Source organism: Neophocaena asiaeorientalis, unplaced genomic scaffold (genome assembly GCF_003031525.2).
Source record: "Neophocaena asiaeorientalis asiaeorientalis breed wild unplaced genomic scaffold, Neophocaena_asiaeorientalis_V1.1 scaffold504, whole genome shotgun sequence".
Lineage (NCBI taxonomy): Eukaryota > Metazoa > Chordata > Mammalia > Artiodactyla > Phocoenidae > Neophocaena > Neophocaena asiaeorientalis.
In genome coordinates this window covers 7,861,023-7,873,292 of record NW_020174438.1, presented here as the reverse complement: position 1 = coordinate 7,873,292, position 12,270 = coordinate 7,861,023, and the positions used below count along the sequence as shown (strand labels likewise).

At 45.0% G+C, this 12,270-nt stretch overlaps 1 protein-coding gene across 2 annotated transcripts; it reads right to left on the bottom strand.

Moving 5' to 3' along the window:
• Positions 1–4,875: 4,875 nt before the first annotated feature.
• Positions 4,876–9,959, bottom strand: UBQLN3 (ubiquilin 3). Of its 2 annotated transcripts, XM_024757086.1 has the most exons (3): positions 9,721–9,959; positions 7,475–7,809; positions 4,876–7,195 (listed from the first exon to the last, which is right to left on the bottom strand). In XM_024757086.1, the coding sequence occupies exon 3, from the start codon at positions 7,156–7,158 to the stop codon at positions 5,155–5,157; it is 2,004 nt and encodes a 667-aa protein (XP_024612854.1). In that variant the 5' UTR covers positions 7,159–7,195; positions 7,475–7,809; positions 9,721–9,959; the 3' UTR covers positions 4,876–5,154. The 2 variants fall into 2 exon arrangements, with proteins under 2 accessions (XP_024612854.1, XP_024612856.1); XM_024757088.1 differs by lacking the exon at positions 9,721–9,959 and having other exon boundaries at positions 7,475–8,657.
• Positions 9,960–12,270: the final 2,311 nt, after the last annotated feature.

The window sequence follows — 12,270 nt, the reverse complement described above, 5'->3', positions numbered from 1 at the left end:
TGACTTGTCACAACAGAGACACTCGCACAATGTATGCATTCAAATGTATCTTCTTCCTTAAGCATTCCCCCTGTATCTATTCTCGTTATCTCATGCCTCACAACCAAATCTTAACCAAGATGAAGCATTTCCCGGTCCTTACTCAGCAGTTAGTAAGGACTCAGACATTCTTCAAAGTTTTACTTCTACCAAGGCAAAACTACCCCTCTTACAATTACACCTCACAAGTAACCCCAGCTTCACTTGACTCTTTGCGTCTATGGAGCCGCCAGCTCACTTAGATTTGTTGTACTTTCAACCACTTAATTATGGCTCAGCATGGGTAGTCCAGTTATGACCTCTCTGGATTTCTAAAAACTCACTGTTTCATGCTTCTCTATACATAAACTAGTGCAGTACTTTTGGAATCAAATGGTCTGGTTTAGAATGTCAGTTTCCACTTACTGGCTGTGTACTCTGGCAAATCATTTCATCTTTCTGTGCTTTGGTCTCTTTGGTGTGTTGGATTGTTTTAATGATGAAATGCATTAATACATGTAATGCACCTAATCGTTCCTGGCCCATAGTAAATATTATAGATGTTTTAGTTATTATTATTATTACTATTACTGTTATTATTAGACATTTTGTGAAAATAGGATTATTGGATATTCAGGATGAGTAGAGACCTGGTCTGACCCGCCACAGAAAGCAAGGACTTTGCAAAACTTTGCTTACAAGCACAATGCTCAATAGTATGTAAGATATTCCAATGGAAAGACTTGTATTCTACTCTTACAAGGACCCTGTGAGAAAAACAGGACCTGGCGGAAGTTTTAGTCCTATTTATCACAAGATTTTTGAGGTTCCCAGAGACTGAGTGACTTAAGGTGTTATGCTTAGAAACAGGAAGAACCACACTTACAGAGCTAGTGGTGGCTTTCCTCTGTAGGCCAAAGTGTTCTTGGGAGTAGAATGTTGAATTTGCACATTCTCATGAAGATTCAGGGGAACTCTTCTCTGAGGATGCTAGAAGCATCTACTCAGAAACTTTTGCCTTCCTTGTGGCCCTCACAAATCTAGTATAGACCTGTAAGAAGCCTACATCATGGGTCAGTCATGTGAACCAGATTAGACAGATGTTCATTTACCAACATTTGTTAAGTGCCTTTGAAGTAGAATCTGTGCTAGAGTGCTTGGGATATCAAAATATATATGGCTATATGACCAGGATCTAGGATTAGACATTTAGGGAGGATGAAGTTTTTAAAGGTAGGTATTCATTCATTCACAAGTATAAGCTAAGCACGCGCTTATTACCTAGCACTGCATGAGGCCAACATGACAGAAGATGATACGTATGTGCATGCATGTGGGGTGGTAGGCACAAAATGATAATTAATAGTTAGTAGAAATCCATTAGCAGTGGTATTTTAGCAGCCACTGTGAGCCACATACAGCACTATTAGGAGATTTACGTTCAATATTCCTCAATAAAACTCTATGAAACATATTTTTTACATCTTATTTTTACTAATAAAAAAATAAAATATGATCATTTGAGAAAATCTTTTAAGATCATGTAGCCAGTAAATAATTGAGTCTTTTAAAATTTCCGTGAATACTTTAAATAGTTCCATGATACAAATATGACATAATAGATATACTTCATACATGTTAAATATAAAGTGAAAGACCATTACCTTCGTACCTTCCTTAGAGAGAATCCCTATTTACAATCCCTCTGCCCTTTTTTCAACACACGTACATACACATGTATAAAAATACTCAAGCATACAGTCTTGTTTTTGGAGCCAGGAGCTGTGTGGGGCTGTTTCCATCATCCTACACTAAGAGCATTGTTAGCTTGTGTGCATTCTTGGGTTAATGTGAATACAGACCAAGACTCCAAAGAAGCCAACGTTTTTTTTAAGAGTAATGACCTTGTTGTCTTTGCTGTCAACAATGGAAAGAAAAGGGACTTACTTTTAGCATCTCCCCTCGGGAAAAAGAAGTGGGGAAAGAGACCTTGGTTTCCCACCTCCAACCCTCCTTGTATGGGGTCTACAAGTTCTTCCCTCAAAGTGCCCTCTGGATGGCCCCAGCTGAGTCAGCGGTTCCATAAACCACTCCTGCCATCTTGTGGCTTGTACAGCATCTACATGCGGCTCCTGGAGAAAAACGGAGAAAATAAGAAGAAAATGCTACAGGCTACCAAACAGTGACTTAAAAGCAACCATGACAACAGTAATCATGAAGGTAGTTATTATGTATTATTCCTATCACTGACAGTCTCAGTCTTTTATAGCGAACCCTAAATTTCAGAGTTTGGATTATTAATGCTATGAGACATCAAATAGGTGAAGAACATATCTACTTCTTATACTGACTGGCCAAGACTGGAACTGCTACAGAAAAGTGAGACAGAAATACATATATTGTCTATGTAGACTAAACTAAAGTGGCCAGATCATCAGGTCAGTCATTTATAGAAAAAATTAAACTCAAATCCCTAGAGGAGCACTTTTCTTGATATGTTACTGTTCTATCACTGGGCATTGAGTTTTAATGATAGAAAACATCTATTCTGCTTTATTTAGTTAGTTAATGAAAATTATTTATTTATTCATTCATTCATTTATTTAATGAAAAGCCCCTATATTTTAGTGAGTACTAGTTACCAAGGATCTACCACTGCATATATTCTTTGCCTCTGTGATGCTTCTATTTTAAGAGGGAAGGCAAATAAAGAAATTTTAAATGCAACAATAAATAATTACAACTTTATGTAACTGCTATGAAAGAAATGAAAGGTTGATGCAATAGAGAATAACAAAGAAAGAAGTACATCGCTGATGCAACAATTGAGGGCTCTCAGAGGAGGTACTAGAATGTGTTGGGAGAGACATGGGGGTGGAGAAAGCTTTGCCTTACCACCATTGGTCCTGGAGCTCCAGCCAATGAACACGAAGCAGGAAAAGAGCCAAATGACCATATTTCAGAAAAGTGGCTACCCAGGGGGCTGCCTTTTTCAGAGGCACTTGGTGGTCAGAATAGTGATTGAACCCTTCTTTTTGCTGGCCCTAGCTATAGACCACCATGGATATTGAAGTAAGAACCTTGTTCCGGATTTATTTCCCCGCATTTCTAGTATATACAGGGCACTAGCACATGACTGTGACGTGCACACCACATTCTGATGTTCTGATGTTTATTCCTCAGTTCTCATAGGCTTTTCCCAGGAACCAGGGTCTTTTATATTCGTGGTTTTTTAAAAAATAAAATACAAACATTCAAAAGAACATGTGAATATAGGATTTTAAGATTTTAATATTTTAGTAGGGAAACTGACCAAACTGTAAAAACCTGAGTTATAGCCTAGAGGTATAAAATTCCATCGTAAAGAATTAACAGAGTGACCAGAGGCAGAGGTACCTCAGTAGGTAGTGCTAACAGTACCTAAAGATGCTGACATTATAAATTGAGGGAAAAAAAAATAATAACTCACTATTTCCAACGGGTGACTTTAGTGTTAATAATGGAAATACCACAGTAGATCATCAACAATTAAAGAATCCAAATTTAATTTGTTTTAGATAAAAGCCCTGGGCTTCCCCGGTGGAGCAGTGGTTGAGAGTCCACCTGCTGATGCAGGGGACGCAGGTTCGTGCCCCGGTCCGGGAAGATCCCACATGCTGCAGAGCGGCTGGGCCCATGAGCCATGGCCGCTGAGCCTGCACGTCCGGAGCCTGTGCTCCACAACGGGAGAGGCCACAGCAGTGAGAGGCCCGCGTACTGCAAAAAAAAAAAAAAAGGGTGAATATGCATTTTGTGTTAGTGTATTACTCCATAGTGTGTTTACCTGTGTGAGCCCACTGGCACATTTATTTGCTGGAAGGCATGGCTCGCTCACTTGATTCATGAATTGTAACACTTTTGCCCCAGAAGCACATGGGTATTGAGAAGCATCCATGAGTGCAAATGAGAATTTAGTCTGAGATGCTGAGAGCACCTTCTGTGTGCTATGCACACCCTGCCTCAGCACCTTTGTACATAATGGTTCTTCTGCTGAAATAATTTTCCCTCCCCTCTCGAATCTTTACCTACTTCATTCTTACCACTTTTCAGATTTTAGATTGGAGAACCTGCTCACAGAACCCTTCCCTCTCTCCACAGACTAGACCAAGCCTCTGTTACGCTATTTCACAGTTCCCCATCTTTTATAGCACTGATCATAGTTTGTGATTATATATAATTAGTACTGTTTGAATAGTTCCAGCTACCATCATACACTCATGAGGGCAGGGCCATGCCTTTTTTACTCACATTGAACTCCTAATCCCTAGCAGAATGCTGAGCACATGGTAGGTCCTCAATTTCGGAGCCAGATATTGCAAGAAAGACAAAATCCAGAGCAAGCTGGGTCCGTGGCAGTGGAATCAACTATAAATCTGGCTACCAGGGACAGTAACTTTGTAAACTTGGTGAGATCAGGGAATCTTAGAACTCAGCCTGATTCTTGCTCTATTGCTATCCACTCAGAGATCAGAATCAAATCCCAAAAGTGAGAGCCCCCTGTAGGATAATGTTCAGAGGCAGTAAAAATAAGAAGCTGTGCCCACTTTTCAGTCTGCCCGATGGTAGAGAGCCCCAAAGAACACAGAGTGCATGGTGGCAGCTCCTACAGGACACCAAATCTGGGGGGACCTTTGGAAGGACACCAGGAAAGCTGCAGTCTTCAACTCACCCTCCTCTGTTCCCCGTGCCTCTGAAACCTTTTGGTTTCCCATCCAAGCCCTCCCGTCCATGCAGAGACAGCTCTTACCATCTCTTCTCCTATACAAGCCCCCCCCCCTTTTCTCATAGCCCACAAGAAAATCAGACTCAGGCAGCAGATGACACGGGAGATTGGATGTAATTGCATCTCAAGATAGGCATTAGCGGAGCTCAGACTGGGATCCCACGATGGTACAGTGGCAGGGATGGCTGGGTCACTCACAGCACCCCTACCCTGTTCTGGCTCTCATTCTTCCCAATGATTCTGGAACAACATTGTCTCCACCGTAAAGAGCATCATAGTAAATTCGGTTCATAGTGCAGCTGCATTCAAGAATGGGGGAGTTAAGGTAGGGGATATGGGGGAAAAGCACAGAGGAAAAGATGTGGTCTGAACAACTAGGGCTCCGACAACTGCCTCAGCTTCTTCACAGCAGCATCTACGTCACCTCCGGTGGCAATGAGGGCCTGCAGATTGGCTTCAGGATTCAGAAAGCCCATGGCCCGCAATTGCTCTAGCTGTACCCGGAAGTGGTTCTCGGGCTGCAGCTGCAGGGGATTGGCACCAGCTAGGGCTTGCAACATCTGGAGGAAGGGCATGGAATGGAGGCCCAGCACCACAGAGCCTTGTGCTGAGGGAACTTCAGGACCTGGGGCTAGGGGAGGATCCGCGGGCATAAGGGCACCCTCTCGAGGCTCTGTACTTCCTGCCGTACTTCCCAGCCCTGCTAGGCAAGGCGTGAACAAAAGGAGGAGGTGAGGGGCTTCAGTAGCCAGGATCTGCAGACCCTGTTCAATCTGCAGCAAGGCATGCATGGCACGAGGGTTTGCCATGGCTGCCTGAAGGTGCAGCGGCAGTGGCAGCTGCCAGCGCATTTCGTCCTGCAACTGTGGGGCCTCATTCATTCTGGCGGGCCTCAGAGAGCTTGGGTAAGCTGGTGGTGGCAGCCAGACATGCTCAGGGCTTCCAGCGGTAACTGCCGTGGGTGAAGGTGGGGAAGGAACAAATGGGGCCTTGTTGGCAGCACACTCCAGCCTGGAGACAAGATCAGGCATGCTGGTGCCGTGGGCAGTGGAGCCATTCCCTGCACCATCTTGGCTTCCAGCTTTTCTAGCACTGCTCTCTGTGGGGTATCTCAAGGATGCGGGGCAGGAGGGCTTCCCCTTGATTGCTACTGACTCCCTGGGGAGAGGCTGGCCTGACTCAAGTTCCTGGGATGAGGGTGAAGTTGGGGGAACTTGGCTTCCTGGTGGTGGTGGTGGCTCTTGGCTTGGGCTGAGGGTAGATGCAATCCCCTGCAGATAGGTTCTCAGGGACAGGGGCCTCTCATGTAATTGCTGGAGATAGTCATAGAGCCTTATATTACCTAGAACATTGCAAACCCTGTTTCTAAGTTCGGATACCTCCTGGTCCCCAGGCCTCCTGCCTCTCCTACCAGCTGAGCCTGCAAATGTGGAAGCCCAGGGGTTGGGGAGAGGGTCACGATTCTCCATCCTTGAAGGTTGGCTGCTACTGGTGGTAGCACTAGCAGTAGTGGTGGTAGCAAAGGGATTGCCACCGAACTGCTCCTGCACTGCATTAAGCATTGGGTGCATGATATCTGTATACATGGTACGGAGCACATTGTAGCCACCAGGGATGCTCTCCAGGTTTCTGAGTGCCCGGTCCTGGCTACGCATCATCTCTTGCATCGTGGCAGGTTTGCATAGAAACTCCATTGTCTGCCGCATGATTTCAGGGTTGTTGAGGATGTACCCAATCTCAGGGTTGTGCTGGATCAGCTGCTGCATATGGGGGTTGTCAAGAACCAGCTGGCGCACCAGGCCTGTGTTGGACAGCAGACCCTGGATGAAGGAGTCATCAATGATCTGAGCCACAAACTCAGGCACAGACACATGCTGCCACATCAGTGAGCTTGGCGGGTCGGGGAAACTACCAGAGGTCAGGCCTAGCCCATTGAGGCCTGTGAGGACACCTAAGCTCACAGGGGATTGGCACCAGCTAGGGCTGGTGGGTAGCCTGTCTGCTGGGTAAATGGAGCTTGGCTGAGGGAGTGATCCAAGGCTTGGGGCTGGGATAGGGACCGAAGCAGCTGGGCACTCAGTGCCCACAGTACGGCGCTGCATCTTGATGACCAGGTGGACAGTGAGGCCATCTCGGACCCCACACTGTGCCAGTGAGTCAGGGTCCTTGAGGATTTTACCAGCAAATATTAGGATCAGCTGATCAGGGTGGGCCTTAAAGCGCTGGGATATCTCTTCCTTCAGCTGCTGGATGGTGCAAGTGTCTGTAACTGAGAAATCCTCCTTGTCCTTGGGCGTCTTCACTGTCACCTTGATGAGGTGAGGATCCTGGACCAGCACCGGGCTGCCCTGCGGCAGGGCCTCTCCACTTTTGGCCATGGTGGGCAGCAGGAGGCCCAGGTCTGTAGGAACACAGCTAGGGGGATGGGGATGGGAGACCGAGATTAGCCTTTTGGGCAGTGGTGAAAGTAGGAAAGGTGAGCAGGAAGAGGATCTGGGATCTCAGGGTGGGGGGACTGCAGGGTCCACATGGAAGGGGTTATGACGTCCCTGGGATAGGATGCTTTGGGAAGATTTTGGGTTTGAGAGATGTCAGGGGTCATGGGAGGGAAACCGGAGGCCCTGGGAAAGAGGTCTACAGTTGATGAGTGAAGGGGCAAGGGCAGCATGAAGGGCCCAGTTTGGGGAAACATACCAATCAGCTGTGGCCCCGTCCTTCTTATACAAGGCTCGAAACTTCCCTCATCTTGCTGAACAACCACCACTGAAGCCTTCTCAGCCGGAACTCACTCCATCAGGTCTCCTCTGTGACCTCAGCGCCGACATCACAGCCTCATACAATGGACTTCTGAGACTTCTCCAAGGTGTTCTGAATCCCTGGGGGCTTCATCTCCACCCCCAACCCTTCAACTCTTCTATTTCCTTTGTCTCAATTGCCTTCTTCATAGTGAGGGGCCTGGGCTGACACTTCCTTCTCAAGCCAAGAGTTTTGCTTTCACACAGCTGTTTTGTGGTATGTGGAGACTCAGACTGGGATTGGACAATTAAGAAAAGCTCCTTAATCCCTTGTGTGCCCATGAAAACCCAAATTCAGCTACCTGCCAGTTGAGCCACTTCCTGTCATCGTATGTTCCTGTTTCCTCTCTGATTCAACATTAGCCATGAATTCTTTATTTATATTTCAACATATTGACTTTCTAATGGGTAGGATCTAGAGTATGAAAGAGAGGTTCAGGATGAAATAAACTTTTTATTTTTTTTCCCATTATTATTATCCCCCAGAAAAATTCAAAGAATGGATTGGCTATTTGTTGAGGTAAAAAAATGACCAGGAAAGAAGGTTGTTAAATGGAAAACTGAGTTCAGTTTTACGTATATTTAAGATGTCTATTTCACATCCAAATAAAAGTGTAGGAAGGTAGTTCAACATTGTGAGTCTAGAGTTCATCAGCATCAACAGAGTATTTAGAATTGTGCAATTAGTGAGCATAGTAAAAGGATAGAGGTAAGAAAAAAACTGAGTCATGGATAGTACAATATTTAGAAGTCTGGAGGATTAGATGAATTCAGCAAGGGAAATTGAGAAGAAATAAAACATTAAGTCAGAAAAAGAAGTTAGAGAGAGAAAGAAGCCAAATGAAGAAGGAGAAGAGTTTCAAAAAAAGGAGAGAGTAACCAACTGTGTCAAGTGATCCTGGTAGGTCAGTAAGATGAGGACGGAGAACTGATCACTGGATTTGAACAAGAGAGACAGGTTAGATTGAGGGCCATGATGAGGCTAATTTGGAAAAGTGGTGAGGACAGAAAACCTAATTGGTGTGCGTTTAAAAGTAAATGCATAGGGGTCTTCCCTGGTGGCGTGGTGGTTGAGAGTCCGCCTGCCGATGCAGGGGACACGGGTTCGTGCCCCAGTCCGGGAAGATCCCACGTGCCGTGGGGCGGCTGGGCCCGTGAGCCATGGCCGCTGAGCCTGCGCGTCCGGAGCCTGTGCCCCTCAACGGGAGAGGCCACAACAGTGAGAGGCCCGCGTACCGCAAAAATAAATAAATAAGAAGCAGGCTCACAGATATAGAGAACAAACTAGTGGTTAGCAGTGAGGAGAGGAGGGAAGAGGCAATATAGTGGTGAGGGAGTGGGAGGTACAAGCTATTGGGTGTAAGAGGCTGCAAGGATATATCATACGGCACGGGGAATACAGCCGATATTTTGTAATAACTGTAAATGAAGTGTAACCTTTAAAACTTGTATAAAAAATGATTCGCTTCCCAGGTGGGAACAAAGGTGAGCTGTTCCCTTAAGGGCAGGAGAGGAGGGCAGTAGGGGTGCGGGCAGCTGTAGACTCCCATTGTTTGCTGGATAAGGATATTTGTGACTCAGCTGTTCAAGTTATGGTTAAAGAACGTTATGTGCAAAAAAAAAAGACTAGGTTCTTAAACCTTCTTCCTTCTCCAATAATGAATTTATGTAGAAAGTGATTTCTAATCTAGAGATAACCAACCATACAGCAAGGCCAGGGACCCCCAGGATTAGCACTAAGAGGAAGCCTGTGATGGCCACGTGCCTCAGATTCCTAATGTGACAAGGCCAAAACTCATGTTCCACTTTATCCCTAGACTCACTTTTACCACATTCTTAGGCCCAGCTCACCATACCTTCCATCTCCCAGGTCAACACTTAGTGTCTCCTGTTAATGCTTTTTCCAAAGAGAAACCAGGTCTTCTGTTCTTTCTGACCTTCCCTTGTCTAAAAGTAAAATCAGTTTTTTATAGCAACTCAAACCCTCCCCTACAGTGTCTCCATAGTTCATATGGTCTGGGCTCTGGGAACACAGTACAGAGTTCAGACAGTGGCCCACAGACCAGCCCCTTATATGTCGAGTATCTGTGTTCTCAGTCATCATTTTCACTCAATTCTCTTATCCAATGGGGACATGGAACTCACCTATTGCCAAGAGTAGAGATCTGATTATGTTGTGCAGCCTCTGTGTCAAAAATCCCTCTTCTGTGCTGCTCATGTACTCAAACAATACGTGGCGTCAGCACCCTGAAATCGTATACTTTGAATCACAGCTCTTCCAGCTTGTGCGAAGTCATGTTTTCTTCATACATATGTGAGGAAAGATCTCTTCTGTTTTTTTTTTTTTTTTTTTTTTTTTTTTTTTGTGGTACGCGGGCCTCTCACTGTTGTGGCCTCTCCCGTTGCGGAGCACAGGCTCCGGGCGCGCAGGCTCAGTGGCCATGGCTCACGGGCCCAGCCACTCCGCGGCATGCGGGATCCTCCCGGACCAGGGCACGAACCCGCGTCCCCTGCATCAGCAGGCGGACTCTCAACCACTGCGCCACCAGGGAAGCCCGCAAATGCAATTCTTGATTGTATTCTGTTTAAATAAAGCAGGAATAGAAGATAACGTATAATTGGGAAAACTTGAACTAGGTATTATATGATATAAAGTAATTAGTGTTGATTTTATTAAATGTGATTATGATATTATGATACACACACACACACACACACACACACACACACAGGTGCCCAGAGTATTTCAATAAAATATTGGCACAGAGTATATGCAGTGGAGCCCAAAAACTGGCATTTTAATTCCAGTTCCATAATTTACTGTGTGAACTTGGGCAAGCTTACTTGAACTAAATGATCCTTGGATTCCTCATTTTTGAAAAGGGCCTAATATCTCTAATTCTTAGTTATTTTTTAAGACAAAACAAGACATGCCCCCCAAACCACTCCTTAGTTCAGTGTCTGAAATGTAGTAAGCATATAATAAGATTTACTCCCTTTTATTAGATAATATTTTATATCATCTGTATTCTCACCAGCAGTCAGACCACACAGTGAAGAAGAGGACAGAAATAGACAGGTGTATTAAAAACTTACAAGAGTATCCACACACTTAAAGCCACTCCTCAAGTTAGGGCTATGGGTCCTTGTCCCATGTCTGACAGAAATTGCCTGAACAAAACTTACCATGGCCATTCTTACCCAGCTGTATAACTGTTAACCTGTTCTCATCATTTGGAGCGTATATCCAAGTACAGGAGACCATGACCTCAGCTTAAAAATGGGAGTTGCTCAGGAAAGAAAGTTGTAGTTCTCAATCCATGGCTCCTGGGAAATGGAACCCTGAGCTTTTCATTGCCTCCTCCTTTTTCTCCAAATCGTAGTCCCAACCAAACTCCTCAAATAGCCAGCACTCACCTAGTTGGTTATTGGGCCACATGGAAAGCAGAAAAATTATGGTGAAAGACACACAGAAAATCTGCAAGATGAGCAGACACGCCAACCAAAGAAATAAGGGGAAGGGGAAGGAAAGGACTGATAGGTTGATTCCCTGCTCAGTTATTGATTTTTTTTCTGAACCTTTTTCCACGGAGAAGAGGTAAATAGTTAGGGCCTGAGGGACCCTAACACGCTCTCTTCTCACTCTCAAGGGAAGAGTATAAAGAAGATTATATTAACTGTCTAGGCCTGTAAGCTAACACTGCCTCATGGTATACTTTTGTTCTACATTTGCATGTAAGCTCTGTGCTTGCTTGTGTGTGGCTGTGTGTGCCCACCTCTCAGACTACCTAGGTTTCGAGGTCATGCCCTCACTTACCAGATAAAGGACTTTGAACAAGGAACTTAATATCTATAAAAAGGTGATAATATAGTTCCTACTTCTCAAAATTATGTAAGGATTGACAAATTAGGACAAAAAAAGTGGGGCAGTGCCTGTGAAAATTCTTAACACATTGGTGGACTCACAGTGGACCTGTTGGAATAATGAGATGGTCCAGTACTCTAATACTGCCTTTCAGAGTGAAGCCCCAGGATCCGCATTCATAAACTCTACAATGGATTTTGTGCCTTTTACATTCCCCTGGAGGACCCATATATATGTGGATGAGAGTATAAAAAAATGGAGAACAGGAAAGTTATTCTGCTAGTGATCCCATCTAGAGTATTTTTTTTTTTTTTTTTGTGGTACGCGGGCCTCTCACTGTTGTGGCCTCTCCCATCGCGGAGCACAGGCTCCAGACGCGCAGGCTCAGCGGCCATGGCTCACGGGCCCAGACGCTCTGCGGCATATGGGATCTTCCTGGACCGGGGCATGAACCCGTGTCCCCTGCATCGGCAGGCGGACTCTCAACCACTGCGCCACCAGGGAAGCCCAAATCTTCCCTTTTTTATGTAAGAAACACCACAAGGGAGCCTTTCCTCGTGGATTGAGGGTTAAGAATCTGAGAGGGAGATTGAATAAAGGAGGTATAATCAAGCAGGTATGACATAGTTTATATAAAAAAAAGTATCCAAGGGTTTGAAATATTTCTTCTCATGGAGTCCCTATCACTCTTTCAAGTCTCCATCTCAGCCCTCCCCTATCATTATCTAAAGAGTTATTCTCAAGTATCTCTGAGAATGCCCAAATGAATGATGGCTTTACGTTTCAATTTGACAAATTTCCAAAGAATTGAAATTGAAAGAACAGTAAGA

Bases quoted from the DNA above. Each gene is read 5' to 3' on its own strand.
- UBQLN3 (XM_024757086.1), bottom strand. From the start codon at position 7,158: ATGGCCAAAAGTGGAGAGGCCCTGCCGCAGGGCAGCCCGGTGCTGGTC.